Source organism: Tasmannia lanceolata, unplaced genomic scaffold (genome assembly GCF_043159265.1).
Source record: "Tasmannia lanceolata isolate RefF3 unplaced genomic scaffold, GAP_Taslan_0.1 ptg000044l, whole genome shotgun sequence".
Classification (NCBI taxonomy): domain Eukaryota; kingdom Viridiplantae; phylum Streptophyta; class Magnoliopsida; order Canellales; family Winteraceae; genus Tasmannia; species Tasmannia lanceolata.
Genome location: NW_027518721.1, coordinates 25,587,627 through 25,614,892, shown reverse-complemented (window position 1 = coordinate 25,614,892; position 27,266 = coordinate 25,587,627). Strand labels below are relative to the sequence as shown.

The 27,266-nt window shown below is 39.7% G+C and overlaps 1 protein-coding gene across 1 annotated transcript; it reads right to left on the bottom strand.

Moving 5' to 3' along the window:
• Nucleotides 1-5,270: 5,270 nt before the first annotated feature.
• LOC143864062 (26S proteasome regulatory subunit 7A-like) lies at nt 5,271-22,253 on the bottom strand. Its single transcript, XM_077374882.1, has 10 exons — nt 22,094-22,253; nt 21,302-21,383; nt 16,763-16,854; nt 16,583-16,660; nt 16,426-16,487; nt 15,273-15,417; nt 11,763-11,981; nt 11,404-11,585; nt 10,608-10,783; nt 5,271-5,608 (listed from the first exon to the last, which is right to left on the bottom strand). The coding sequence occupies exons 1-10, from the start codon at nt 22,178-22,180 to the stop codon at nt 5,451-5,453; spliced, it is 1,281 nt and encodes a 426-aa protein (XP_077230997.1). The 5' UTR covers nt 22,181-22,253; the 3' UTR covers nt 5,271-5,450.
• Nucleotides 22,254-27,266: the final 5,013 nt, after the last annotated feature.

The following is a 27,266-nucleotide window of genomic DNA, read 5'->3' as shown; positions in this document are numbered from 1 at the left end:
TTTTTAAGGGTGGTGATTTTGTCATGCTAATCTAGTTAGATGGCTTTTTTTTTTTCTAATGCAAAGGATGGTGATTTTGTCATGCTAATCTAATTTTTAAGGGTTTGATGCATGAATAGGTTATGGCTGGAACCATAGGATATAAATAGGTTGTGGCTGGCACCATAGGTTAATCCCAACCCTTCGATTTGAATGTAGAGCGTTGATCACTTGAACCTAACAATCTATAGATCGGAGGGTTAGGATCAACCTATTGAAATGATTTTTGGGGCACAACCTATTTAGGCTGTGGGCCATCTAATGGACGGTTTGGATCATCCCACGGTGCCAGCCATACCACCCTCGTCAAAATCCAATGATAACATTTCCCAAGATAAATGGCTGTTTGAATTTGCGGGTGACCCGCGGGTTGACCCGGCCCACCCGTGGGCCGCACGGGTCACCTAAATTCTGACCCGCAAAAATGCGGGTCATTTCCTGACCCGACCCATGTGACCTGCACCCGCATCACCCGCGGGTTGACCCGGCCCGGCCCACCCGTTTGCCAGGTCTACAAACATTTGGTGTAGAAAACACCGGGCTTCATTGTATCTTGGAGGAGAATTTGTGGTTCCCCTTGCACACTAATTGGTGGGAGCGAATATCATTTTAAGGAAAGCAACAACGTGCCTTGAAGCATCTCATTTCATTTCTTTTTCCCACCATCTACACCATCCATTTTCTCCCACAGTTAAAACTAAAATAAGCCCGAGGAGAAAACAGTTGCAGACAAATACAGAAATGTAGTGGAAAGAAAATCATAAAGAAAGAGTAAAAGACAAAGAAAAAAATACAAACCACACTAGAGACGACAAATTTACGTGGTTCGGCTAAAGCCTACGTCCACAGGAATGATCTTCTACTTTTTTTTAACAATGACAACAATAACAAGTCCAGAGAGAAAATAGATAAAGAACCCTAGCCTCTCGAAGAGAAATTGACAAAAACTTTCTTCGTTACCTTTCTTATTTTTCTACATAGTAAATGCATATTAGGGTTCCCAAACATAAAACTCCATTTCCATGATTTAATGAGGAAAAGAAAAGGAGCACCAAGTTTACGTCAGTAGTACTTACGACGTGAACTATAGATTTTCGTTCTTTTAACGTGTTTTTGCCTTTACACGTTTCTGCCGCATGGGAACTTTCTGCTGTAAACTGTCTTCACAATTAACATTCTCCCACTTGAAGATGTGTTTCGTCACAAAGTTATCAGGAAACCACTCCACAAGTTGCGATTATCAAGAAACTTCAAGTAAGCCCTATAGTATTCGAACTTCTCTCGACTCACATGCTTTGTCAACATATCTGCTAAGTTCTTGCGGTATGCACCTTCTTTAATAGTTCCCGGTCATCTTCTACCACATCACGTACAAAGTGATATCAAACATCAATGTGCTTCTTCTAAGAGTGAAATGATAGATTTCTCACTAAATGTAAAGCATTTTGGCTATCATAATACCCCCTCACCACATTCTATTCAACCATGGATTATCCAAGTAGTCTCTTTCACCAAATGGCTTCCTTGCAAGCATGTGTAGCTGCCTTGTACTCTCCTTCTGTTGTGGACAGCGCCAAAACTAGTTGCAACCTTGAAACCCAGCTAACTGCACAACCTACCATGGAGAAAAAACAACCATTAGTAGATCTCCTTCTATCTCAGTCGCCAGCAAAATCAGCATTAACAAAACCAATGACATATATCTCCTTGCTTTCATAACCGAAGAGAGTGCTTCAAATGGTAGAATGTATATTCCCTCTCTCTTAGGACTTATTCTTGATCAAGGCACACTTAAAAATACACTAAATTATTTTTAAAAGTGACCCAAAATCAAGTGGCCCCAAAGTCCAAGTGCTAAGTTAAGTTTCAAAATGGAAAGATATGAAATTAGCACTTGAAAAATGGATCTAGCACATAAATCCTATCATAACTTGTCCAAAGCATTTTCAAATATTTTTTAAAACATTTTCAACAGAAAGATCTCATCGTTTCCTTTCAAATCGGGTATAAGAATGTCGAAATCCGATAAGAAACGAATGAGATATGAATTTTACAAGTTGGAAGTTGAAATTTGGAAATCGGGGTACGGAATTCCGTGGGATCCCACGGAATTCTGTGAAATGCGTTGGAACTTAAAAAAATAGCCGTTGGAGCTCTAAAAGTTGAACAGAATTACCATTTTGCCCTTGTACCGGCTTATTTATATATATATATATATAAGGAAACTGTTGGTGAGCTTAAGCTCACCAAACTTATGGTGAGCTAGCTTGCCTAAACACATGGGGGCCCACTTTGTTAGGATGATCCAAACCATTCATTTGAAAGTCCCTTACATAGATGGGGGGTGTACCAAAAATCAGCTCCATAGGATCATCCTAACCCCTCCATTTGTGGAGGACAAAAATGGACAGACACAAATCTGCCCCATTTTTGTCCTCCACAAATGGAGGGGTTAGGATGATCCTATGGAGCTGATTTTTGGTACACCCCCTATCTATGATAAGGCCTTGCAAATGAATGGTTTGGATCACTCCCCAAAATGTGGGACCCATGTGATTGGGCAAGCTAGCTCACCATAAGTTTGGTGAGCTTAACCAACAGTTTATATATATATGAGGAAACCCCAAACTTATGGTGAGCTAGCTTGCCCAATCACATGGGTCCCACATTTTGGGGAGTGATCCAAACCATTCATTTGCAAGGCCTTATCATAGATAGGGGGTGTACCAAAAATCAGCTTCATAGGATCATCCTAACCCCTCCATTTGTGGAGGACAAAAATGGGGCAGATTTGTGTCTGTCCATTTTTGTCCTCCACAAATGGAGGGGTTAGGATGATCCTATGGAGCTGATTTTTGGTACACCCCCCATCTATGTAAGGGACTTTCAAATGAATGGTTTGGATCATCCTCACAAAGTGGGCCCCCATGTGATTGGGCAAGCTAGCTCACCAAAAGTTGGTGAGCTAGCTTGCCCAATCACATGGGTCCCACATTTTGGGGAGTGATCCAAACCATTCATTTGCAAGGCCTTATCATAGATAGGGGGTGTACCAAAAATCAGCTCCATAGGATCATCCTAACCCCTCCATTTGTGGAGGACAAAAATGGAGCAGATTTGTGTCTGTCCATTTTTGTCCTCCACAAATGGAGGGGTTAGGATGATCCTATGGAGCTGATTTTTTGTACACCCCTCATCTATGTAAGGGACTTTCAAATGAATGGTTTGGATTATCCTAACAAAGTGGCCCCCCATGTGATTGGGCAAGCTAGCTCACCATAAGTTTGGTATAGAGAAAACGGTTCCTACACACATGTGTAGAGAGTTCTCTACACACTAGCTTAAAATACAGTGGGGGCCCACATTGTTTGGGTGATCCAAGCCATCCATTTTAAAGGCCCTCACATAGATAGGGTGTCTACAAAAAATCAGATCCATAAGATCATCCCAACCCTACGATTTGTGGAGGTAAAATGGATGTCTTTAAACCTTCACAAATTAGTCCATTTTTTGCCTCCACAGTTCGAATGGTTAGGATGATCCTATGGATCTGATTTTTTGTGGACACCCTATCTATGTGAGGGCCTTAAAAATGAATGGTTTAGATCACCCAAATAATGTGGCCCCCACTGTATTTTAAGCTAGTGTGTAGATAACTTATCTACACATGTGTAGGAACCGTTTTCTCATATACATATGAGAAAACGGTTCCTACACATATGTGTAGAGAGTTCTCTACACACTAGCTTAAAATACAGTGGGGGCCCACATTGTTTGGGTGATCCAAGCCATCCATTTTAAAGGCCCTCACATAGATAGGGTGTCTACAAAAAATCAGATCCATAGGATCATCCCAACCCTACGATTTGTGTAGGTAAAATGGATGTCTTTAAACCTTCACAAATTAGTCCATTTTTTGCCTCCACAGTTCGAATGGTTAGGATGATCCTATGGATCTGATTTTTTGTGGACACCCTATCTATGTGAGGGCCTTAAAAATGAATGGTTTAGCTCACCCAAATAATGTGGCCCCCACTGTATTTTAAGCTAGTGTGTAGATAACTTATCTACACATATGTGTAGGAACCGTTTTCTCATATGTATATGAGAAAACGGTTCCTACACATATGTGTAGAGAGTTCTCTACACACTAGCTTAAAATACAGTGGGGGCCCACATTGTTTGGTTTAAACTTGCATTTTAACTGTAGAAAAATGTTTTCCAACATATCTAAGGCCTATACACATTTACAAATCTTCTTTGCCTTGAACATCTCTCTCCACCTCATCCGTGCCTTAATCTTAATTAAACTCTTTTGAGAGTCAATTAAGCTTTACTTGTAATCTTCTTTGAGAGAATTTTTGTGTGAACTTCAACTTGTAATCAAGCTTACATAGAGACTATATTATCTTCTTATTTCTTCAAGTTGTAAAGAGGGTCTTCAATTCGACCTGCTAAGAAAGGTGAATCAAACTTGTAAAGAAGGTCTTTGAGTCGGCCCGCTAAGAAAGGTGAATCAAGAGGGTTCTTTGATCCGATCCATTAAGAAAGGAGGATCACATAATGGAAGCGCCAAGAAGGTCTTAGTAGAGTTGATGTAGGGCTTAGCAAGGTGCTAAGTGCCAAACCACTATAAAAATCATGGTGTTCATCTTCTTGACTCTTTCGCACTCCCTCCTTCACACTTGATTGGTATGCTCTTTACTTTGCCTTATTTTCTTTCATCTTTAAATTAACATGGGGTAGTTGTATTCATATTTACAAATTAACAAGGATTTGCTTCATAACTCAATTATTTGATTTTTCCTTTGTGCTTTAAGTGTTATACTTGGAATCATATTTTAAGTACTTAACTATTCAACTTAAAAATAGAATTTCTCTTTTTAAACCCAATTCACCTACCTCCTGGGTTGCCTATTGGGATTTCATATTAAAATGTCATCAAGAATCTACCTGTTACCAACAAAAGCACCCTGAAATTCTGAGATTATCTCCCCTATTACTCTCTTCAATCTGTATGCCAGAACTTTCGCTAACACTTTGTACATGCAGGTAACCAGGCTGATTGGTCTGAAATCCTTGATACCCAGAATACCCGCCCTTTTGGGGATGAGAGTTATGAAAGTAGAATTGATTTCTCTACCCCCCCCTCCCCCCTTCATGAAATTCCTACAGAAAGTTAATATAAAAAGGACGGGTTGATTGTCACTCCCCAACACGAAAGTTAATAATAATACAAGAAATCTGCAGCTTAAAATTGAAAATAGAACTTAATAACCTCCAAAAGAGACAGAAGCTTTTAATCCAGTAAGATAACAACAACATGACTGTTAAAACCCAATACTGGATTTCGATAAGAGAAGGATTATGACACATCAGGCCACAAAGAGGAAAACAAAAGGAAGCCATGATTAGTTGTAGACCATGTACTTGGGGGTTGCACTGAATTTCTGATAGCCTTTAATAACCTTATTGACAGCATCGAGGAAGTCTTTCTCAGTCACCGTCTTTCTCCGTGCTCGGATTGCATACATTCCAGCCTCGGTGCACACGCTCCTTATGTCAGCCCCTGAATCGATAATGGAAAACAAATTACATGTAGGAAAGGGAAAATAAAACACTTCACAGACAGTTCACAACATGTACTTCGGTGTACAATAAGTCATGCCAAGTTTTTTCTGGCCACGAGATAAGAGCAACAAGGATGAGATCAGGGGCCGGATCCCGGCATTGCCCATCGAACAAGATGATGATGATGATGAGGATGTGTTATGATAATTGTACAAATGCTTGCAGAAGTGTGCAACCACACTTTTGGGTTTTCTTTTGAAATGGAGCACATTCACATTGCATTTTTTAGGGGATTTACTAGCGTCCATCCCAGAAGGCATTTTGCGGATGAGCTGTTGCATGTGAGAGGCAGCCACACCGGCTCACTTTTCAACAGATTTTGTCTTCATTCATGATGTGGCTGCTCTCACATGCAACAGCCCATCCACAAAATGCCTTCTGTGCTGGACGCTAGCAAATCCTTTTTTTTAGCAATAAAACATTATTTATGAAAATCAGCTTCAAGAGTACATACAGAACAGCATTACAAAATAAAACAAGGGGGAAAGCGGACCCTTAACAAATACATACAAAACAGTCCATTTCTTCGGCATATTACAATGGATATGAGTTTCCAACAGTAGCTCCAATCTTTCCACCCCCTCCCTTGCTCACAAGTCTGCCATATCATTTGCTGGTCTGAGAATATGCTTTGAGGATGGTTTCATCTTATCACAGAAATCCATAGCTTCCATAATCAAATCTTGATGTTTCTAGATTTTTTTATTTTTTTGAAAATTGGCAAATTCATTGATACTATGGAAATTACTGGGGACTAGGGATCCCTACTTGCATTACATAGAATCAATTTGGGGTGGTATATAGCATGCTCCGGGACCATTAAAAAGAAAGTCTTCTGGGTCAACCACTACAGCGGGATCTGCTCTCCCATGCGTTGCCACCTTACCGAATAACTATTTAACTACCCTTTCGAAATCTTCATCCACTTCCACGGCCAAGAGATCCTAATGACGACCTCTACAAAGGTCTTCAAAGACCTCACCATAGCCCTTTATTTCTTGAGGTCCCGATCCCCTCTTTGCAACAGGGAAGAGGCTAGGCATTCATCAAAATAGACTCGTCATCACCATCTACATAGTCATTCAGTTTGTACTGTTGGACAAGTCACCAACAACCAAACACTCCTCTGATGGATAATTTAAGTGCATTTGTGCTGATAAGAACGCGCCCTATCATCTGCATACTTTGCCCCTCCACCATAATGAACTGGGAAAGGGATCTCGGCAGGATAACGAAGACCTCCGACATCCTGTCCAGGAATCCCAGACTTCAGTTGCACGTAAGCCTTTCTTCCACCAGCCAGAGACCCACCGTAAAAAACACAGCCCAAATTTGCCTACTCACAACCCTTACCTCAAAGGAGGCTTAAACATCATAAAAAGGGTGTCTTTTATCGACATAAGCCTAGGGCTGGCAATTTCACCCGAAAAAGCGGGGATCCGCCCCGCCCTGCCCCGTTTGGGGAGGGGATTCCCCGATTTGAGAGGGGAAGGGGAATATAAAAATTCCCCGGTGCGGGGAGGGGATGGAGTTGTCCCCGCCCCGCCCCGCCCCGCCCTGCTAATCAAATAATCAATGCCATTTTTTTTTGTAAATTTTTAAGTTTTTTTTTAAGGAAAACTACTAGAAACTCTGTGGATCGGCTACAAGATTCCCCCAAACATAAACTTAGCTTGTCTTTTCCTTTTAATTAGCTTCTGAGAGCATTTTGGGAACTATAATAACCTTTTCACAGATGTTGAAATAATAAAGACAAGCTGAGACGCTGAGTGTATGCAATTATCAAAAAATCGTAGTGCCAACAGGCCCAATATCGGTGGCGAAAATAAAATAATAAATTGCATTTTTATTTTGGTTAGGGACTTAGGGAGTTAGGGTTTCCTTAATTCCTTCCCACGAAAGAAACGGCTTAAAACTGATCTGAACGATCCTAGCCCCACAATAAAAATGTACAATTTATTTGTGGGAGATGATTTTTCGCCCCCTAGTTGTGGATCAGCTAATCTCAAATCTAGCAGGCGGTGGCCAAAGGCCCAAAGTGCCAATTGCCAGACCATACCAACAGCTCGGATCACCTTGAGTTTTTTGTTTCAGTGCAAGCTTTGATGGGTGTAAAAGAATCTCTGGAGGATCCTCATAATATTCTAGAAAATTGGGATAGGGACTCTGTTGATCCATGTAGTTGGACTATGGTTACTTGTTCAGCTGAAAATCTAGTCATTGGACTCTAAGTTCTAAAGTAACATTGTCAGAAATTTTGTTTTCTTTGATTTATGTTATCAAAAGAAATGAAATTCTTTTCAAGTTTTCTGTTAATTGCACTAGAGAGCCTCAGCAAAACAAAGAAGAAAACTAGCCTTTTCTGTTTGAAATTATGCCTATATCGCACCAAACAAAAAATGGAAACTTGGAGGTCTTATTCCTTCTGTAAAATGAAGAGGGTTTTTTTTCCTGAGTTATTTTAATGGTTCTATTGCAGAGGAACTCCCAGCCAAAATTTATCTGGTACTCTTTCTCCAAGTATAGGAAACTTGACAAATCTCCAGACTGTGTAAGTAGAGAGAAAAAAAGATAACATAATTTTGAAATTTTCTTATTGACTTGGTTTTTCTGCTAATACTTTTGCAATGAGATGTTTTGCAGGCTGCTACAGAACAACAACATATCAGGACCTATTCCCCAAGAGATAGGGAAGCTCTCAAGACTTCATACACTTGATCTGTCTAACAATTTCTTCACTGGCGAAATTCCCTCTTCTTTAAGCCACCTGAAAAGCCTTGAATACTTGTAAGTACCTTGTTGATGAAGAGAAAAGTGCTTCTGAAGTTCGATTGTTTTAGTTCTTGAACAGAAACCCATAAAGAAAAATATATCAATTTTTTGAACCATTGAATTATTTCAAGTTCTTTGACTTCTTTCTCTGAATTGACAAGTAAAAACATAGATGATTTTGTATTTACAATTGTGTTCTTGGCCTGATTCTGACATTGGATATTTGATTTGAAAGTTGAAACATCAGGAGGCTTAACAATAACAGTCTTTTAGGAGAATTCCCTTTGTTTCCGAAGGATGCGGGGCGGGGAGGGGATTTTGTCCCCGAAGGATGCGGGGAGGGGAAGGGGAAGGGGATTAGATATTCCCCGCGGGGAGGGGAGGGGGATTCCCCACCATCCCCGCAAAGGGGAAGGGGAAGGGGAGGGGGAAAATTCCCCGCAGAGGGGAAGGGTTAGGGGACCCCAACATCCGGCCCCGACCCGCCCCGTTGCCAGCCCTACATAAGCCCACAGAATCTGAATCCAAAGGATGGCCTGACTTGAGACTCTAGCCGAAGATGATTCCAGAGCGCAAGACTGTCATCATCTTCTTCCAGAGCCAAAAGAAAATTCTCCTAAATCACCGGGGCTTTTCTTACCATCATTGATGAAGACAAAGTGAGATAGGACCAGGGGTTCTTAAGACTAAGAGAACCTTTTAATACCAGTGCCAGCCTTGGAGAATCCGATCCCTGAGGAGTCCGCTCCTAGAAAAGACGTGAGGAGGACCAACTTCCCAAAAAAGAGATCAGGGGACAGGTGCATGCTCTAAACAACAGTGGACCCCTCAGCCAAAATGACAAAATCTACAACCATCAAGGGCCAAAAATCCGAATTAACAAAAGGGGGAACCTAGCCTACGAAATCTGGAGAGGGATTTTAGGAGGTTCACTAATCTGCTCTTTGACTTTGTTGACCCTAAATTAGTAGCCAAAATATTCTCCAGAATATTCTTGAGGAGTTTTCCTTGAGATCTTTGCCCCTTAGCCAAGGGTATTGAACCATCATAAAAGCCTCCGGGGGCACAAAAGCCAAAGCTTTTTCTTGCGCTAGGGTGTAGGCCAACAGTCTTGTCCCTCTTTTCAGGGCCCACCACACCTTTTATGAGGCTAGCCAACGGCATTTCCTTTGGCGGCAATACCTGAGGATTTTTGAATTTTGAAATCCAAGCAGGATCCAGAGGCTTACCCAAAAACCCCTCACTCGCCGGCAACGAATCCACCGGCGAGTGAAGACATCCTGGGAGGCCCAAGGAAACAGGATCCTCCGGGAACTCAACCCCAATGGTGTAGGTCAGATCAAGAATTCTAATTTTAAAACTGGATCTAATGAAATGCCAACGGGGGGCTAGAATTTTGGCCGAGACATAACTCATACAATTATGGTGATTGCCTTCTATCTTAGTTTCTACAACCCTTCCAAAAAGACCCCGGGGGCTTTTAGATTTAATAACTCATACATTTCCTTGATGTTTCTAGATTTAATAACTCCATACAGACAACATAGCTGTTGTGGTAAAAGGACTTTGCCATTTATTTGATGTAATTTCAGGAAATGATGACTATTTTAGTCACAACAGGAACGATGGTTTTTGATGAACAGACCACGGCATTTCCGTCGATTCTATAAATTTGTATTCCACAGCTTATTCATCCAAATCTGCAGATTCCAAATCTCTGTAACTCACATTGTGTCACAGACATCCGTACTACATTTTTATTACTACTAAAATTCATAGATCCCAAATCTCTGTATCATGCAACTGTGAACTGTGAAGTTATAGTTTTACACACGCAATTTATGCATGCATGAAGGACTGTGTATGCCTCTGTCCGTTTGGCATTTATAAAACATATCGGATAATCAAAGTTAGTCTAAAGGCATACATTTTAATTACTGAAAAAAACAGCGCATATGAATGTGTTCCAATAGGTTCACTGTCCAAATAAGTCATAGGTAAACGAGGAAACATCATTTTTTTTTTTTAACTATTGGGGTCTCTTTGCATGTTCCATCTAACTGCATTTTGTGGGTAAACTTGCAACTGGAACCTAACTTTAGACAGCAGCAAGGCAGAAAAAAGAGGGGAAAAAAGGGACAAGTGCATTGAGACGCTTCACTTACCAGTAGAGTTAGGGCAGAGACGAGCAAGAAGCTCAAACCGGATATCCCTCTCACAGTTCATAGTTCGTGTGTGGATCTTGAATATCTGTGTCCTGCTCTCCAAATCTGGTAGACCAAACTCCACTTTACGGTCTAACCGTCCAGGACGTAATAATGCTGGGTCTAACGTGTCAGGCCTGAGAGGATATTATATGGATGAAGGAAAACATCAGTTCCCGTAGGTAGACCAAATAAGACAATGCAAGCAAAAGTTCCTAGATTCATGGAGATATAGAACAACATATAATTTATCATGCTAAATACAACATTTACAACATTTACTGAATCTATATCAAGAACTCTGAAATGAAGGAAGGATAGAAAATACTTAAAAAATTCCATTTGATGATTCAAACTGAATGATAATAAATGATTTTGACCAGTGTATAGCCTTGCAGAGAAAATCGGGCATTCCTACCCACAGTGGTGTTAGGGGATTACACTAGCCCACACAATTAACTTTTTTTCAATTTGCAAGTTACTATTGAAAATGGATTCATCTCCAAAAAAAATAGATGGGTACTTGTGGTTTTTTGCGAAAAGTGAGATCTAAAATTTTAAATACACAGGTTTCTGTGACCTCATTTATCTCGCTGGAATTTTGACATAACTTTCTCATGCCCAAGCAAAAATCAAGCAGTAAGATAATAAGGTAAGATCAAGGGAAAAAAACAAGGAGAGGAGATTGAGCGGTCAGAAAACAAGCAAAGATCAAGTACAATGCATTGTCTACGAACATAGTAGAAACTAAGCAGACCTATTTGTTGCCATCAGAACTTTGATGTTTCCCCGAGCATCAAAGCCGTCGAGCTGATTCACAATTTCAAGCATCGTACGCTGAACTTCATTGTCTCCCCCTACACCATCATCAAAACGAGCACCCCCTATAGCATCCACTTCATCAAAGAAGATGATGCAAGCCTTTTTGGAACGGGCCATCTACAGCAAATAAAAAATGAAGCGGAAAAATATCTGAATAATAAAGCTAAAAATGAAGCCGCAAAATATCTGAATAATAAAGCCAAAAACGAAGCTACAAAATATCTGAATAATAAAAATAACAGCAAGGCAACTTTGCAAACAGATGGATGAAACATGCAGTGGTAGAGAGACAACCTGAAAAAGCTCACGGACCATACGAGCCCCCTCTCCAACATATTTCTGAACAAGCTCGCTTCCAATAACACGTATAAAGCAAGCATCAGTTCTGTTGGCTACAGCTCTCGCTAGGAGAGTTTTGCCTGTTCCTGGGGGACCGTAGCAGAGCACCCCCTTAGGAGGATCAATCCCAAGCTTAACAAATTTTTCTGGATGAAGCATTGGCAGCTCTACAACCTGAATAAAGAAAATCATGTCGAAGAAAAACCACGAGTCTCATGGAGTGGCATCTATAAAACATATGGTAATTCTAAGCCCTAAAAAACTAAATTCATCCGAAAAAATTTAAAAAAAAAAAAAAAGCCTCAATCTGTGGACAATGGCATCTACTTTTAAAAAAATTAAACAGAAGTCAGGAAACAAAAGATATAAATAGCACCTAAGCTCCTCGCCAAGACTTTTACATGTAGACATTAGGGTTCGCTATGTCCGCTTTGGGATGCGGCACGGAACACAGCCGAAGAAAATCCTAGTCAACTCTAGGGCTGCACAAAAAACCGGCTAAACCAATAAACCGAACCAAACCGGGCCTTTCGGTTTGGTTCGGTTCAGTTTTTCTAGCCATTGGTTCGGTCACGGTTATGAATTTTACTAAACAGATGGGATCATATCGATTTACGGTTTTTTTTTTTTAATCCAAAAAATCGAACCAAACCGATGGTATTTTTGCCATTTGGGTTATAATTTATAAAGCGTTGTAAATCGACAGGCAAGATTGCCACCTATACTTATTTTGGGTGTCCCAAGTAAAGAAAAGGGGTGAATAATATATCTCTTCCCTTTAGATTTACGGGAATACGCCAATCCGAGTTACTTTTTGGCTTTTGAGCAAAAAAACCCTAGCCGACTTCTCTTCTCGTTCCCGACTGCTCGCTGAGTTTTTTTCTGCCAAAAAACCTCCTGCGAGTTATTGTCAAAGAAGAAGAAGAAGAAGATTGGGCACTCATTTCGCTTTATAAATCCTCCTCAAACACTCAAACAGTAAAACAGGTACATTTCTCTTCACTTTGATTGTTTTTTTTAGGGCTATTTCTCTTCATTTTGGTTAGGGTTTCTATTCCAGTTATGGTTTTAGGGTTTCATTCGATTTTGGTTAGGATTCTTCCATTATCTCACTAGGTTTTTGTTTTGGTTTATTAGGGTTTCATTCAGGGGGTGTTAAAAGCCTCTTCTTGTAAATGTATCATGAAACTCAGAAGCCCTGATTTCTTTTTTCATTTTGTTAGTTGTCTTTTTTTTTCATTTTGCAATGTGATCCGTTAATTTTGAAGCAAAAAACGGATAAAGTGTAAACCGAACCAAACCGAACCGGTCGAAATCGGTTTGGTTCGGTTCGGTTCGGTTATACCCCCCATCAGTTTGGTTACGGTTTGGATTTTTTCCAAACCGAGCGATGAGATCGGTTTGGTTCAAAAAATCCTCATAAACCGAACCGGACCGAACCATGTGCAGTCCTAGTCAACTTTGCACGACGTGGTCTAGTACTCGGTTGACACGGCTGAGTACTTGATTGTCGCCGTCATAATTCAAGAGTCAAAAGAGTTTTTATTAACTTTGTAGGGCAAAATGCAAAATGAGGACAGGGTAAAAGGGAGTTGACTTGGGGGAGTCCACGATCATGCAGGGGAGTTTTAAAATTATGCTTTCAACATCTCATTAGAAAAAAGAAGACATGATGAGCAGTTTTGAGAATCAAACAATACTAAGAACAGAATGTTGAAGACCCACAAATTCCAATGAGAAATTCCCTAGGAGAGTGACAGGCAAACAAACTTAATTATAAAATAAAAATCATGTATGTAGTTCTGGAAATAGAAAAGCTCAGTATAGTCAATGAAGGCAGCCGAGAAGAATCTCAATACGTCTGGATAGCACTCATGTGCAAGGTTTCAAATTTCGGTTTCGGAATGAGTTTCGTTACACACCGAAACCGAAATTTCAGCCGAAATTTAGAAATTTCAGACGAAATCTAACGAAATCAAATAAAATAATATTTTATCTCGTAAAAAATTTCGAACAAAATTACCAAAATTTCAGCGGTAATTTCGTCTGAGATTTCGGTAAAATATTAAAAAAGAATAAAATCCAAATTTTTTGGAGATTTTCCTTAAATTTCGGACCAAAATTATAGGGAAAACAAAATTTCGACCCAAATTTCGGTGGAAATTTTGTAACGTTTCGAGTTTACCCAATTTCGATTTCGGGTTGACCGAAACCCGCGGATTTCGGTCGAAATTAAATTTAAAACCTTGCTCATGTGTTTACCTCGAATCCAAGCTTTGTCATGAATTGAAAAGATAGAACCCTAAAAACATCAAGACCGACTCAAGAATATTGACTTTGCTCACTTCTACTAGAAGCAATATTGCAACATTCCCAAGGTAATGATCGTAAGAAAGCTAGCTGAGTTAAGCTATGAGTTAAAAATGTATAAACAACATCATGCACAAGATTAGCTGAGTATTTATAGTCCATGGCCCAGAGACCTTCCTAGGACAACCCGTCTAGGACAGCATGAAAGTGGAAAAGTGACGGGTCAAGGATATATATATATATATAAGTGTGTGAGCACACAAAATTAGTTACCAGAAGAAACAAGAAGTCATAAAGGTACAAGAGGAGTAACAGTAACAAGGAAGAGAATATACACTGTTTAAGGAGAACCCAAAGTAGATACAGAGCAGCTATAAAACTTTTCAAAGCAAGTGAAGCACAATAAGTAAAAGATTTGTGCAATTAAAAAAAGGGAGGTGATATTTTCACTCCCCCTGCATTACACGCACGCTCCCCTTTTAACGTGATTTGACGTCAAAAGTGGGCAACTTTAACGCTTTCTGACGTCAAATCACGTCATAAGGGGGGGCGCATGCGTAATGCGGGGGGAGGGGGTTGAAAATATCATCGTCCTTAAAAAAAATAGATACAGAACAGAACAATATTTCTAAATAGGCCGCCAGCTTCACTGAAGCAACTTCTGACTGGATATTATAAAGCCTAAAAAACAATGAACTGCTATCATTTCTTAATCATATAGATTGAGATCTACTTCGGACTTGATCCACAAATAGATGGAATAGCAGCACATAGCATCTTTCTATCTAGCACATTCTTGGATCTTAATCTCATTTACAAATGTTATCAGCATCTTTCTTTCAGCAACTGAAGGGAAAGTTATTTAGGACAGGACGATAGAATCGAATGTGAGGTGGACACAGGGATGGAAAACTCGTGAAACGTCTTTCTTCGGTTGGTCAAATCATCTATCCTGGAGATAATGGTTTATTTAAGGCTTTTTTCATCTGAATTCAAGTAATTAGTGGCGATCTCTCAAGAAAAGTTCAGATGATAAATCTGTCTTTGAAAGCTGGTGGGATGTTCATAAGCTGAGTCTAAAATTGTACTTTTTACCCTAACGAGGGAATTATCACTACAAAACATTATTTCTGTATGAAGTTTTTTTATACTCACTTCTCGCATTTTTTCAATCTGCTCCTTACATCCCCCGACATCATTGTACGTGACGTCCGGCTTTTCCTCTACCGTCATCATGGTAACACTAGGATCAATCTTTGGAGGCAAGGGAATCTGAATCTGATATTTATTTCGATCAACCCTGCCACATAACACATAATTGTCGTCAAAAGCAATGGACTCAGTGGAGGTGGCAAATTCAAACTTGAGCAAATAACGAGGACGAGTAATGTTCAGGAAACATATATACAAAGCTTCTTTGATTTGTCAGTAATCACAGCTGCAACTGATAAAATGAATAATACTATGTTTTTCAGAAATCACATTTGTTATTTCTATCACTTACATCTGTCATTGGAAACACTGACATGACTGTGGATCCATGGACGAATAATGCTCAGGAAACATATATATAAAGCTTCTTTGATTTGTCAGTAATCTCAGCTGAAACTGATAAAATGGATGATACTATGTTTTTCAGAAATCACATTTGTTATTTCTATCACTTACATCTGTCATTGGAAACACTGACATGCCTGTGGATCCATATCATTGAACTCCTTTTAGAAACCAATGTTCATCTAACATTTTCTATTTTGTTGTCAATAATCATGTTCAAAGAACATCATAGCTCAGATATGTAACTAAAGTCAACAAACTTCTATTGTCTTCTGACTATTCACAATGTTCAACTGCTCCCAATCCTATTACTTAGGCATCTTTTGTCTTTAAAAGCTCTTTATCCAGTAGTGCAAAAGAATCCAATTACTATACATTTTTTGAAACAAAGAAAAACCAGCCCATAAAAAAACTATCATATTTTATCAAGCTTTCCAATACTGAAGACTAGGAAAAGTTTCTCTCCGGAGAGAAAATAACTGAGTTTTTTCTGAATAAAAATATCAATTATGAAGAAATAAAAATTTTGAGGACTAAAAAATAAAGAAACTAGAAACCCAAAATATCATACAAAGCAAATATGATCTCAAGAAAATATAATGCTCAAACAAGGATGAGGAAAAAATATCCTGCCTATCTCTTTCTGCTATGTGTCCCACTAACCAATTATTCAAGAAAAATCATAGAATAACTTTTAAAATAGAACGCTAAAAAAAATAACTTTTAAAATAGAGAAAAAAGGAATACTTACCCCACACGCATGCCTTCTTCAATATCTGTTGGGGAGACTTTGTCACCCAATCCAACAACAAACTGCAGTTACAGAGAACTTATACACAACACTCGGGTGACATGTTTCTTAAACTAGTGTCAACCACAATGAGAAAAATATTAACAAAGAAATATACCTTTGCAATTTGTTTAACATTTATCACGTACTTAGCATCTTCAGAGTTTTGATTGATAATCTTAGTGCATCTTGCAACCTGCCAAAACGAATAAATCTTTCAGAGCATAATTAAATGTAACATACAAGAGTATGCAGTTCATTAAGAACCACAACTAAAACAATATTCTAAAAGACAAACCTGAAGAGGTTGCTCCTCCTGCATCATTTGCTTATCAGAAACAAGATCCCACTGGCTAGGTGCAGCTAAGCCAGTGTCGGACTCTTTAATTCCTGTTGTTTAAATGAAAATTATTGTTTAAATGAAAATTAAGGCTAGCTTTCAGAAAGTGTGCAAACACAAATACAAGACGACCATACATGTGCAAATTCATTAGTCCGATGCAGATGAGAAATGCTCGTAATGATGCATATTTCTTTTTTCTGTTCAATCTTTTTTTATGCCTTCTGCCAGGTGAAATAAAAACTACAAATGAAATGTCCCTAAAGATGTCAAGCCATCAAGCCCGGATCACATCACAAGCTGAGTCAGCTTTCACAACATAGCGTCTACTACGAATAAGCTGACGTTACTTGGGCATCTATTCCAGGAAAATCATTTTATGTCACACTCACATACCCTAGATTGTGAACAACCAAAGTGCCAATAAATTATCATAAAACACTTTTTTTCAAGGCTAAGCACGCTGAAATTGACTATCATTTTGTTCGTGGGAAAGTAGAATATTGTCAGATTTATCCTAGTTGTGTTACTAGCTGAGAGCAAGATGCTGATATCTTCACTAAGGGAATCATGGCTGAACATCACAGCTACTTCGAAGAGAAACTGAACATGTCGCAATATGCACATGTTAGCAGTTAGCTTAAGAGTGTTTAAATAGGGTCATTCCATGACTAAAGACTTTGGTCTTTTAACCAGTATGTATGTAATTTAATTATATGTTGTAATACACATTATGACGAATGAAGGAACTGAGTTTTTTTTTCCCTCCGTGATGGCTTAGTTCGTTGTATTTTCTTCTCTTTCCGTTTCTTTTTGTCAACCTTCTCAGTTGGCTTTGTATATTCTTCTTTATCTATTAATGACATCTTGCCTTTCAAAAAAAAAGGAACTGAGTTGTTTTTTTTAATATTGAATTTTTTTGGTCTTTTAACCAGCATGTCCTTAATTTAATTATATGTTTTTTTTTTAGAAGGTATTAATTTATTTTAATTATATGTTGTCATACACGTTGTGATGAATGAAGGAATTGAGTTTTTTCGTCTTTTAGACCACAGTTTCCAGAGTGAGGTGCTAATACAAGAAGCGACGTAGGAAATTGAAGTGTGAAAAGAGGGGTCTACAAAAGAGAAAATGCGAGAACCAAAAAAGCTCTAAGAAAAGTATAGAGGAAATGTGTGGGAAGTGTCGTCGAAAGGCAACGTCAAGCATATAAATAGCCTCCCTGGATGCGAACAAAAGGTGTACAGAAAGATATAGGGTTATAGTATGTTAGGGAGCAAGGGATAATGTAGGTTAGGGTTACAACTGACAAGTAATAAAGAGGATTTCACTGTTGATTAGATTTATAAGTTTTAGTGATTTGTAGTTTTACATGTTTTCATATAGATTTAATGTCAAGTTTTGGAGAAAAAAAAAGGATCGGCATATGTTTTATTCGAAACTTCATATGAGTTTTAAAATTTTAAAGACACTCCTTCGACACAATCAAACGGAGAAAACACTCTATGAAAACTTTATCACATATATAAGAAGCATACTCTTACTTAAGAGGAAGCGCGCTTCCCCCAAATTTATGAGGCGAAAAGAATTTAGCTTCTGAAGTGAGCTTATCACCCAAATAGGAAGCTTCCAGTAATTACAGTCAGAATCCCTAAACCTTTCTGTATTCAGGGCTGATTGGACCCATAGATTAAAATGAAGCGAAAGCTTGCGCCCTTCTTACCAGTCTTCAATTTTTTGTCAACAATCATGGCGGGTGCTTGTGGATGGGAGATGACCTCGCCAACATTTTCTTGGGCATAAACGCCATAGTTCGGGTTCGTGGTAATTATTGCATATCATTGATAAGTCCAATTGGAATCTTGATTACCTGTAAGGGTGGACCAAAGGATTTGATTAGGCCGACTCCTTCCTCTTCCACGAGGACCAGACCATGTCCTTGTCCACGCAGTGTTTCAAAATGCGGATGTGACACGGAACACTGCCAAGAAAAATCCTTCTCGAGTCGGGGTGGACGCAGCCAAGAATGCGGTTGACACGGTCATAACTTGGGAGAGTCAAAGGAGTTTATTGACTCTGTAGGGCAAAACACGGAATGTTGATGTGGTGCAACTCGAAACGCAGCCAAGGTAAAAATGAGTCGACTCGGGCGGGGCGAGTTCCTTGTCTAGTCAAGGAGTTTTTAAACACTCTCCGCGTCCTCTTTCATCCTGCCACTTCTTCGAAAAATGGCCGATAATAAGGTAGCCTCTCTGTTTTCAGGTCATGGACCTTACGAATTTATGACCACTGCCCGGATTCCCGCGGGGGCAGCACTTGGACCTGACGCTTAGCCGGTCTTTCCGGGTGATCCGCCACATCGGGATTGAGATAATGAAGGTTACCCGGAAACGAGAATTCATTTTCTTTTTTGTGCTGGCTGGACCAATAGATAAAGAGAAAGAATTTTGGCGTTCATCTTCGTCGGTTCTTCTAATCCAATCTTTCGTAGAGAAGAGAAAAAGGAAATGAGAATGAATTGATTTGAATTTTCAAATCCGAATGAATTGGGAAAGCAATGGATGGGAGTATGGATAGAAATAGGGATGGGAGCTCAAAAGGACTTACTATGGGGTAGGGTAAATTGAAATTCGATGTGCCGTAATTCTAAATTAGAAACTAATGAGGGGGACTGAAAGAGAGAAAATTCTGGTTAAAATCGGGCCTTTCAAACAAATTCTTTCTCTATTCGGGGTCTTCGTCGGTTCTTCTAATCCAATCTTTCGTAGAGAAGAGAAAAAGGAAATGAGAATGAATTGATTTGAATTTTCAAATCCGAATGAATTGGGAAAGCAATGGATGGGAGTATGGATAGAAATAGGGATGGGAGCTCAAAAGGACTTACTATGGGGTAGGGTAAATTGAAATTCGATGTGCCGTAATTCTAAATTAGAAACTAATGAGGGGGACTGAAAGAGAGAAAATTCTGGTTAAAATCGGGCCTTTCAAACAAATTCTTTCTCTATTCGGGGTCAATTTGGGGGATACAAATTCAATGAAATTCACTTACATGCTTTTGACTGAAATGAAATGCTAGTTCTTGGATAATAGGGCGATGATTTTTTTCGCCCCCTTATAGGATAATGCACCCCCCCCCCCCTCGCCTTTTTTTTAACGTGATCTGATGCCAAAAAGAGTTAAAGTCTGCCACAATTCACATTAAAGGAGAGGGAAAATCATCTCCCTTTCTCGATTCTTTACCCCTCATGAATTCGTTTGTTGTTTCGGAGAAACGGAAATGCAAATGAGGTGATAGCCACTTCGATCCCCGATCCTTTTCACCCCTCTGGCAGAAGGAAGCTTGACTGCAAGCCTCACCCATCAAGCAGGTACGAAAGAAGCCTTGGTGATCCGATGGTGGCGAGTGGAAATCTCAGTTTCATTTTGCTTCTCATGGGTGGAACACACTGCCTGTAATTAGCGATCTTCCTCGGTCCGTCGATCAATCGTTGCTTCCGCTGACTCCCAGTCCGCAACTACCCAAAAAGCAGAGTTTTTTGTGTTTTCCCACCCCCTGCCCCGATTTCCTCCATAAATTCTCCGATCCAAATGGCAGAGAAGTTTCCATATTTCTACGTTTTCTTGTTGGAGGAGCAACCGTCCATTGAAATACCAAAGAGAAAAGGGTAAACGAATGTGAACATGACATTTTAGGTGCTTTGGATGGGACGGATGCAATTCAGGAATAAGAAGATTGACTCCGGAAGTAGCAACCCCCACCAAATGTACAATAGTGATATGGTTATCTTTGCATACCAAAGATAACCATATCACTATTGTACATATGGTCATCATGAATCACATTATCAGTAAACATGCCTCCAGCAACTTCCTCCGAGCATTGGAAGTATCACAAACCAGTATTCGAGGAATTGAATGTAAAAACATAAAATCTAAAAATGAATAAACTCCCCTAGAAGAAAATAACCCCTATTGTACATTTTTATCAGTCAAAAATCAAATAATCCCCACTAAAAAAAGCTTTAAAGTTAGCAATGCTTTGTATACTAAATAAAATGATCTTTTTTGCCTAAATAAAGGCGTTCATAGTAAAAAAAGGGCTAACTGAGTCTGCAAGACAGCAACAACCCAGTTCTTGTTTTGTTCCCTTGGAGCCATCTCAGCCCCCTTAACATCTTGTTCCCCTTGTGTTTACCAAGATTTCATTTACTTGTCGAGAGAGAGAGAGAGAGAGAGAGAGAGAGAGAGAGAGAGAGAGAGGGAACAGTCTGCAAAACAATTAGGCATCACATCCATTTCTAAAACAATCCACTAATTCTAGTAACTATGCCGCAATCTTTTTCTCTTTTTTTTTTGAGGAAAAACAAATCAATGTGTTATCATTGAGGACTTTCATTTATCAAATGCATTATAAAGTTGATTTTCTACTTTCCCTTGCATGCTTCAAAGTCATTATTTCATTAAACTTTATGCCAAAAGTAAAATTAACAGGCATACCACATAGATCATTGACCTTCTTGGCCATTTCCTTAATGTCCTTCTCGACTTTCTTTATGCTGGTAGAGTAAGGACCCAGACCCTGCCATAAGAAAATTCTAAAACGATTATATGGAAACTGAGGAATGTAAATACCAAAATTGTTACCCACATATCCAACAAATGAGAGTGTGAAGAATCCTATGCAGCTAAAAAGAGATTATTATTTTTATTAGAGTAGCAGTTCAAAAGAGATTATAATAGTAAATTGCTTACAGCATCTGGTAAAGACTCAGACAAGCAAAAAGGAGATCACATTACAGAGCGAGAACTGATATTTATAAAGAGAATGAACAAAAAACATAGAAGCTTTAAGTCAGAAAGGACATTGAAAACAAAGTTGCAAAGAATTCCACAATCTTAGAACGTATATAACAGTAATCCAATGAAAAATCAGATAATCCAATCCAAGAAAAACGGTACATCAACCGAAATTCAATATGATTGTAGAAAAGATTAAAGTCTTAGAGCTCATTGATATCATCAGAGATCAAGATCAATTAAATATTGGGATTTCTACTCTGAAAAGGCATCAGCTAAAAATACAAAAGAATAATTAATTTTAGGTCAAGTTGAGAAAATTAAAACCTGATCCAATCCAAAGATAGGATCAATATAGTCGAAGAGAAAGAACAAGTGACTCTGAGATCTCCACAACAAAAGGAAATGAACTTTAGTAGGAAATGGAAGCTTCAAAACCCTAGAAAGAAAAAAAGGAAGAAAGATTGTAGGTATTAGCGTTGGTAAGCGTACGTAAGTCTTGAGGAGCGCGATGTCATCTTCGTCCAGAGGACGTGGGTTCTTCTCGTTCATCTCTTCTTCTGCGGCCTCCGGCGCCATCGAGTGTCCCACCCACCAAAATGCTTTCTTGCGATGGAGAGAGCCCCTGAAGCTGTATTAGTTGCCCTTTTCTTCTATATAAACAACCCTTAAAATTGCAAACCTTACTCAACCGTGGGACCGGGCCTAGGGGTGCAACTTGGGCGGGTCCAACACCCGAAAAAAAGGCCGGGTTGGGTTGGATTCCAGTCGAGTCGGGTCGGGTTCGGGTTGAAAAACTTGAACCGGAGGTGCTTCCGGGTTAGGTTCGGGTGGAGGTGTCGGGTGTAGACACCCCATTTTGACCGAACCCCTATATCTCCTTTTATTTGATCAAAATCCTTTCAAATCAATGAGTTAGAACCCCAAATTTCACCCCTAGGGCAGCTTAGGGTCCCAGCTAAGTCCCCGTAAAATTTCGCTGGAATCCGAGTTCGTTTGCCTAGCGAACTAGCCGAACAATGTATGTAGTGTAAAAACAGAAGGGGGGTGCATATATCCTGGTAGACCTGGCAAATGGGTGGGTCGGGCCGGGTCAACCTGCGGGTGATGCAGGTGCGGGTCACACGGGTCGGGTCAGGAGATGACTCGCATTTTTGCGGGTCAGAATTTAGGTAACCCGCGCGGCCCGCGGGTGGGCCGGATCAACCCGCGAGTCACCCGCAAATTCAAACAGTTGTTTATTTTGGAAAATGTTATCACTTTGGAAAATGTTATCACTGGATTTTGATGAGGGGGGTATGGCCAGCACCGTGGGATGATCCAAACCGTCCATTAGATGGCCCACAGCCTAAATAGGTTGTGCCCCAAAAATCATTTCAATAGGTTGATCCTAACCCTCTATAGATCGGAGGGTTAGGATCAAGTGATCAACCCTCTAACATTCAAATCGGAGGGTTGGGATCAACCTATGGTGCTAGCCACAACCTATTTATATTCTATGGTGCCAGCCATAACCTATTCAGGCATCAAACCCTTAAAATTAGATTAGCATGACAAAATCATCATCCTTTGCATTAGGAAAAAAAGCCATCTAACTAGATTAGCATAACAAAATCACCACCCTAAAAAAAGCCAAGTGACCTGCGGGTGCCCGCGGGTTGACTCGACCCGACCCGTGTTTTTGCGGGTTGGGTCACCCGCGGGATAGTTTTGACGGGTCACTAAAACTCAGACCTGTGCCCGCAAATTTGCGGGTGGGTCGGGCCGACCCGCGGGCACGGGTCGCGTTTGCCAGGTCTATATCCTGGACAGTGCAGAGCATGAGCTATATGGGTCACGATGGTGTCGCGCGCCCATCAAAAGTTCGCGCAACCGCACGCCTATAAAAGATGGTTGTGCCAATATCAGCTCCCCTCTATTCTTATAAAAGCCAAGAAGCTCGTTTGTTTTAGGGAGGCTCTCATTTTTGTCAACACAGAGAGAGGAAGAGAAAGAGAGGAGAAAAGACCCTCATTCTCCGTTCAAGCCCCTTCTTCTCCGTTCAAATCCGATTGAACTTCGGTCGGATTTCGGCCATATTCCGGCTAATGTTTTACACCTCTTGCTCTCCCTGTAAAGATTAAAATTTTAGTCATTAGCATCTTCTTTGATCTTCTTTTAGCTCCATCAAACCCTAGATCCAAGTTACAAACCCTAATTGTAAACCTTTGTTTCTTCTCCGATCATTCTCTTTATTCTCCGGCAAGCTCCGATGAGTCTCCAGCCAGCACATCCCTCTCGTTTCTTTGTGATTCCCTTTGTTTTCTCACATCAGCCCTCATTTCTTTTAACCTAAAAACCCTAAATTAAAATCCTAAAATCTCAGATCCATTGTGAATTTCAGATTTACTGTTGTTTTTATCCATCATTGTGTTTGATCTTTGCAAATCCCCTTCGTACCTCTAAGATTCGAAGAATTTCAAGCTTGGATCATCTGAGCATAGTAAGCAAAGGATTGAAGACAAGGAGAAGCTACAACATCTTAAGAAGAAGGAGAAAATGGAATTAATTCAAGAAGATAAATAACAAAGAGAAAAGGTATTTCTCTTGGTCTTCTATTTTATTAATGTTCTGAGATCATGATCTATTGTTGTGAATATTTCTTTGTGTGAAAATTCCCCATACAAGCTTTTAAGTTTATAAATTGATCTCCAAAAGAAAATTGAGATGATTTCACTCTCAGTTCATCAGAAGTTTTGGCTGTTGTGATTAAGGTGTGAAAATTTTGATTGTCATTGGATGCTTTACATATGCCCTAGAGTGTCCCTAGAGTTGGGAGGCCTCGAGTCGTGGTCGATTAGACACTTAGTCGAGCCGATGGCTAGACTAAGAAACACTTAGTTAGCCCATGGTTTTTCTTAAGACACACAGCCTAGTTACACATAAGATATAGGAATCACCTGGATTAGCTTAAGGCTAACCAACTTGCATTAGTTAGAATATATAGAGAGTCCTAAAAAGTTATAATTCACTTGAACTTCAGCAATCGTGCAAAAAAGCTTTAAAAAACTAGTCAGGTTTAGTTGATCGAGTCTAGGATAGCGGTCTTAGATGGTTAGGCATCGTAGTTTAGAATAGGTCACCGAACTACGTCGATTCTGATTCTTCCCGAGGCCGGGATGGATGGCCATCCTGGTCCGAGTCAAGTATCACATTAGAGTCTAGGGTTTGTCATGTTGTGTGTTTTGCTGTGTTTTGTTACTTTCCTGTATAGACCTTATACCTTTAGCTGTAGCGTGCATGTGTTTATCCACCAGAACTTAGACACCAATTAGGCATGCCACTCATAACCTAGCTATGCTTAGGTGACATTTCTTTCATTTATTTTGTGTGTGCTTGTTATTCCATCCCCGTGACATGCATGCCTAGGTAGACGTTATCTCTGGTTATCCGTTGCGACAAAGTATAGTATGGGATCAAGGCCTACTTCCTTGGATGACGACTCTTCTTTGATTCAGGTACGTCTCGAATCCGGGCTAGTCCCCGAATCGAGAGGTATCTCACTTTACATCGCCACTCATGCTGTGAGGGTCACTATTTCGAGAGTTCCTTGGTAGAGCTCTCCATCACGTGGATGATCCAGAGACTTCTCGGGGGCTCCTCCCCCGCCTATCTGGGATCGGGGTCCACAAGGTGCGTAAATAAAACAAGGGCTCACACACTCACTCTCATCCTTTGCATATATTCCTGTTTTGTGGTTACTTTCCTGCTGTTGTTTGTTGTGAATGTGCTATCAAATTGACCTATTTCTATGGGATACTATAAGTAGGAGCCGTGAGGGCTATACCCGTCTTCTAGCGCCACCGTACTAGTAGTATACTCAACACTTGGACACTTCGTGTGTAAAACGGACATAGTTCGTATGCTGTGCGACAATTACAGTATTCAAGTAACTATGCACCCGGCCAGGTGGACCTCGCAGCCTTACCCCTCTATATATTGCATTGTCCTTTTGTTTGCATATAGGGACGAACATGTGTTGCTTACACATGTGGAGCCTAGGGTTAGGAGCCTTGCCCTAGACTAGGATAGTTCACTTTATGTGGCTACAACACGGTCCTAACATACTCACGAGTTTGTCATGAGTCAAGACCTTCTTGACTTCACTATATCAGACTAGGATTGGTGCCCCTGGTTAGGATATATATGTATATATAAATATATCTATATTTATTGATTAATAAACTAGGGCTTTCTTATTTATTGAGATTTCCCTATCTGATCTAATCAATTCAAATAGTTCATCTTTCAGGTTTAGACCTGGTTAGTGGCTCCCACTTACCATTCTTATGGTCATGGTCTATATTTCGATTTGTTGATGACAAATTCAAATCCCATTTTCCTTTATTATTAGATTAGGGCTTTCTCCTCAATGAGGCTTCCTTATCTAATTCAATCAGTTATGTCTGTTCATCTTTCAGATGCCGGATAGCTTTTATTTGCTGCCTTCATGGCCATGATCTATCTTTTGAGTTATTGATGATACATCTGTTCTTTATGATCTTGGACTAGGACCTACTTTCAGTGAGGTTTTCTTGTCTAAATCTATCAAGTGTATCAATCCATCCTTGAGAATTAGATCAGGCCAATGGTTCTACTTCACCCATATTGCGGCCGTGGTTTATTCTCTATTCTTTCGATCTTGGATCAGATCCCTGTTATTTGTAATTGGTTTCCTACCCTTGGATCATATTGAGATCATTGATGGAAAAGTTTGATTCTACCCGTATCCTTTGAGTGTATGATTCATTGTCCATACCATTCCTTTGTAACTCCATATTTAGGATTTGCTTTATTCTCAACTTATGTACCTTCCTTGATTATCATGTGAGTCTAATGCAAAGTTGAAAGAGTGGATGAATGATGAAAGGGGGTATCGCCCTTTAGAGAACCATACTGGCCATAACCTTAATGCACTCCAAAGCTTACCCTACATCAAAGTAGATTGGAATTTTCTTAAAGCAGCTGTTGATTTTTGGCAACCCGATCTTCACATTTTTCGTTTTGGCATGCAAGAAATGTGTCCAATCTTTGAAGACTGGTGTCATTTGTTGGGTTTTGATTATAAAGGTCCTCTTGTCAGACTTGAATCTAAGTTGGGTTACAATACGAGTTTCAAGAAACTGCTTCCCACTTCACCTAAGCCCATCGATTTCTTTATAAATGAAAAGCGTTTATCAGTTCCTCAGTTGGTCACAGTTTTTTCGAATTTGGGAAAATACACTCGAGAACACCAAACTAGTCGTATTCATGCCTTAGTTCTTTGTGTTTATGCTAGGTGGCTCCTTTCTCATCAAACTGACAATACTTCTCCTTTACTCTTAGATTTTGTTGATCAAATTTATCAGGGAAGTAATCCAGTACCAACTGTAGACACCCCCATTTTGCTACACTTTAAAAAGTAAAAGATTTGGTAGTTTGTCAAGTCTCGAGTCTATATTCCGCAAATAAATTAGGTATTCATACATTCTAGGATAGATTTCATCTCATTTTAGGTGTTTGGAAGTTGATTCGCAATCCTAAAGGTTTCTAGGGTGTTCCAATGGTATCTGGAAGATGAAAGTTCAAGTTTCCAAGTAAGTGAAAAAACCTGCTATTTTTAGAAATTTCAGGGTTTCCCTCATTT

Coding starts and splice junctions, on each gene's coding strand:
- LOC143864062 (XM_077374882.1), bottom strand. CDS start 22,180: ATGGCGCCGGAGGCCGCAGAAGAAGAGATGAACGAGAAGAACCCACGT. Junction 21,384..22,093: donor TCGCGCTCCTCAAGACTTAC/GTACGCTTACCA, acceptor TTCTTATGGCAG/GGTCTGGGTCCTTACTCTAC. Junction 15,418..16,425: donor GAAGAAGGCATGCGTGTGGG/GTAAGTATTCCT, acceptor GTTATGTGGCAG/GGTTGATCGAAATAAATATC.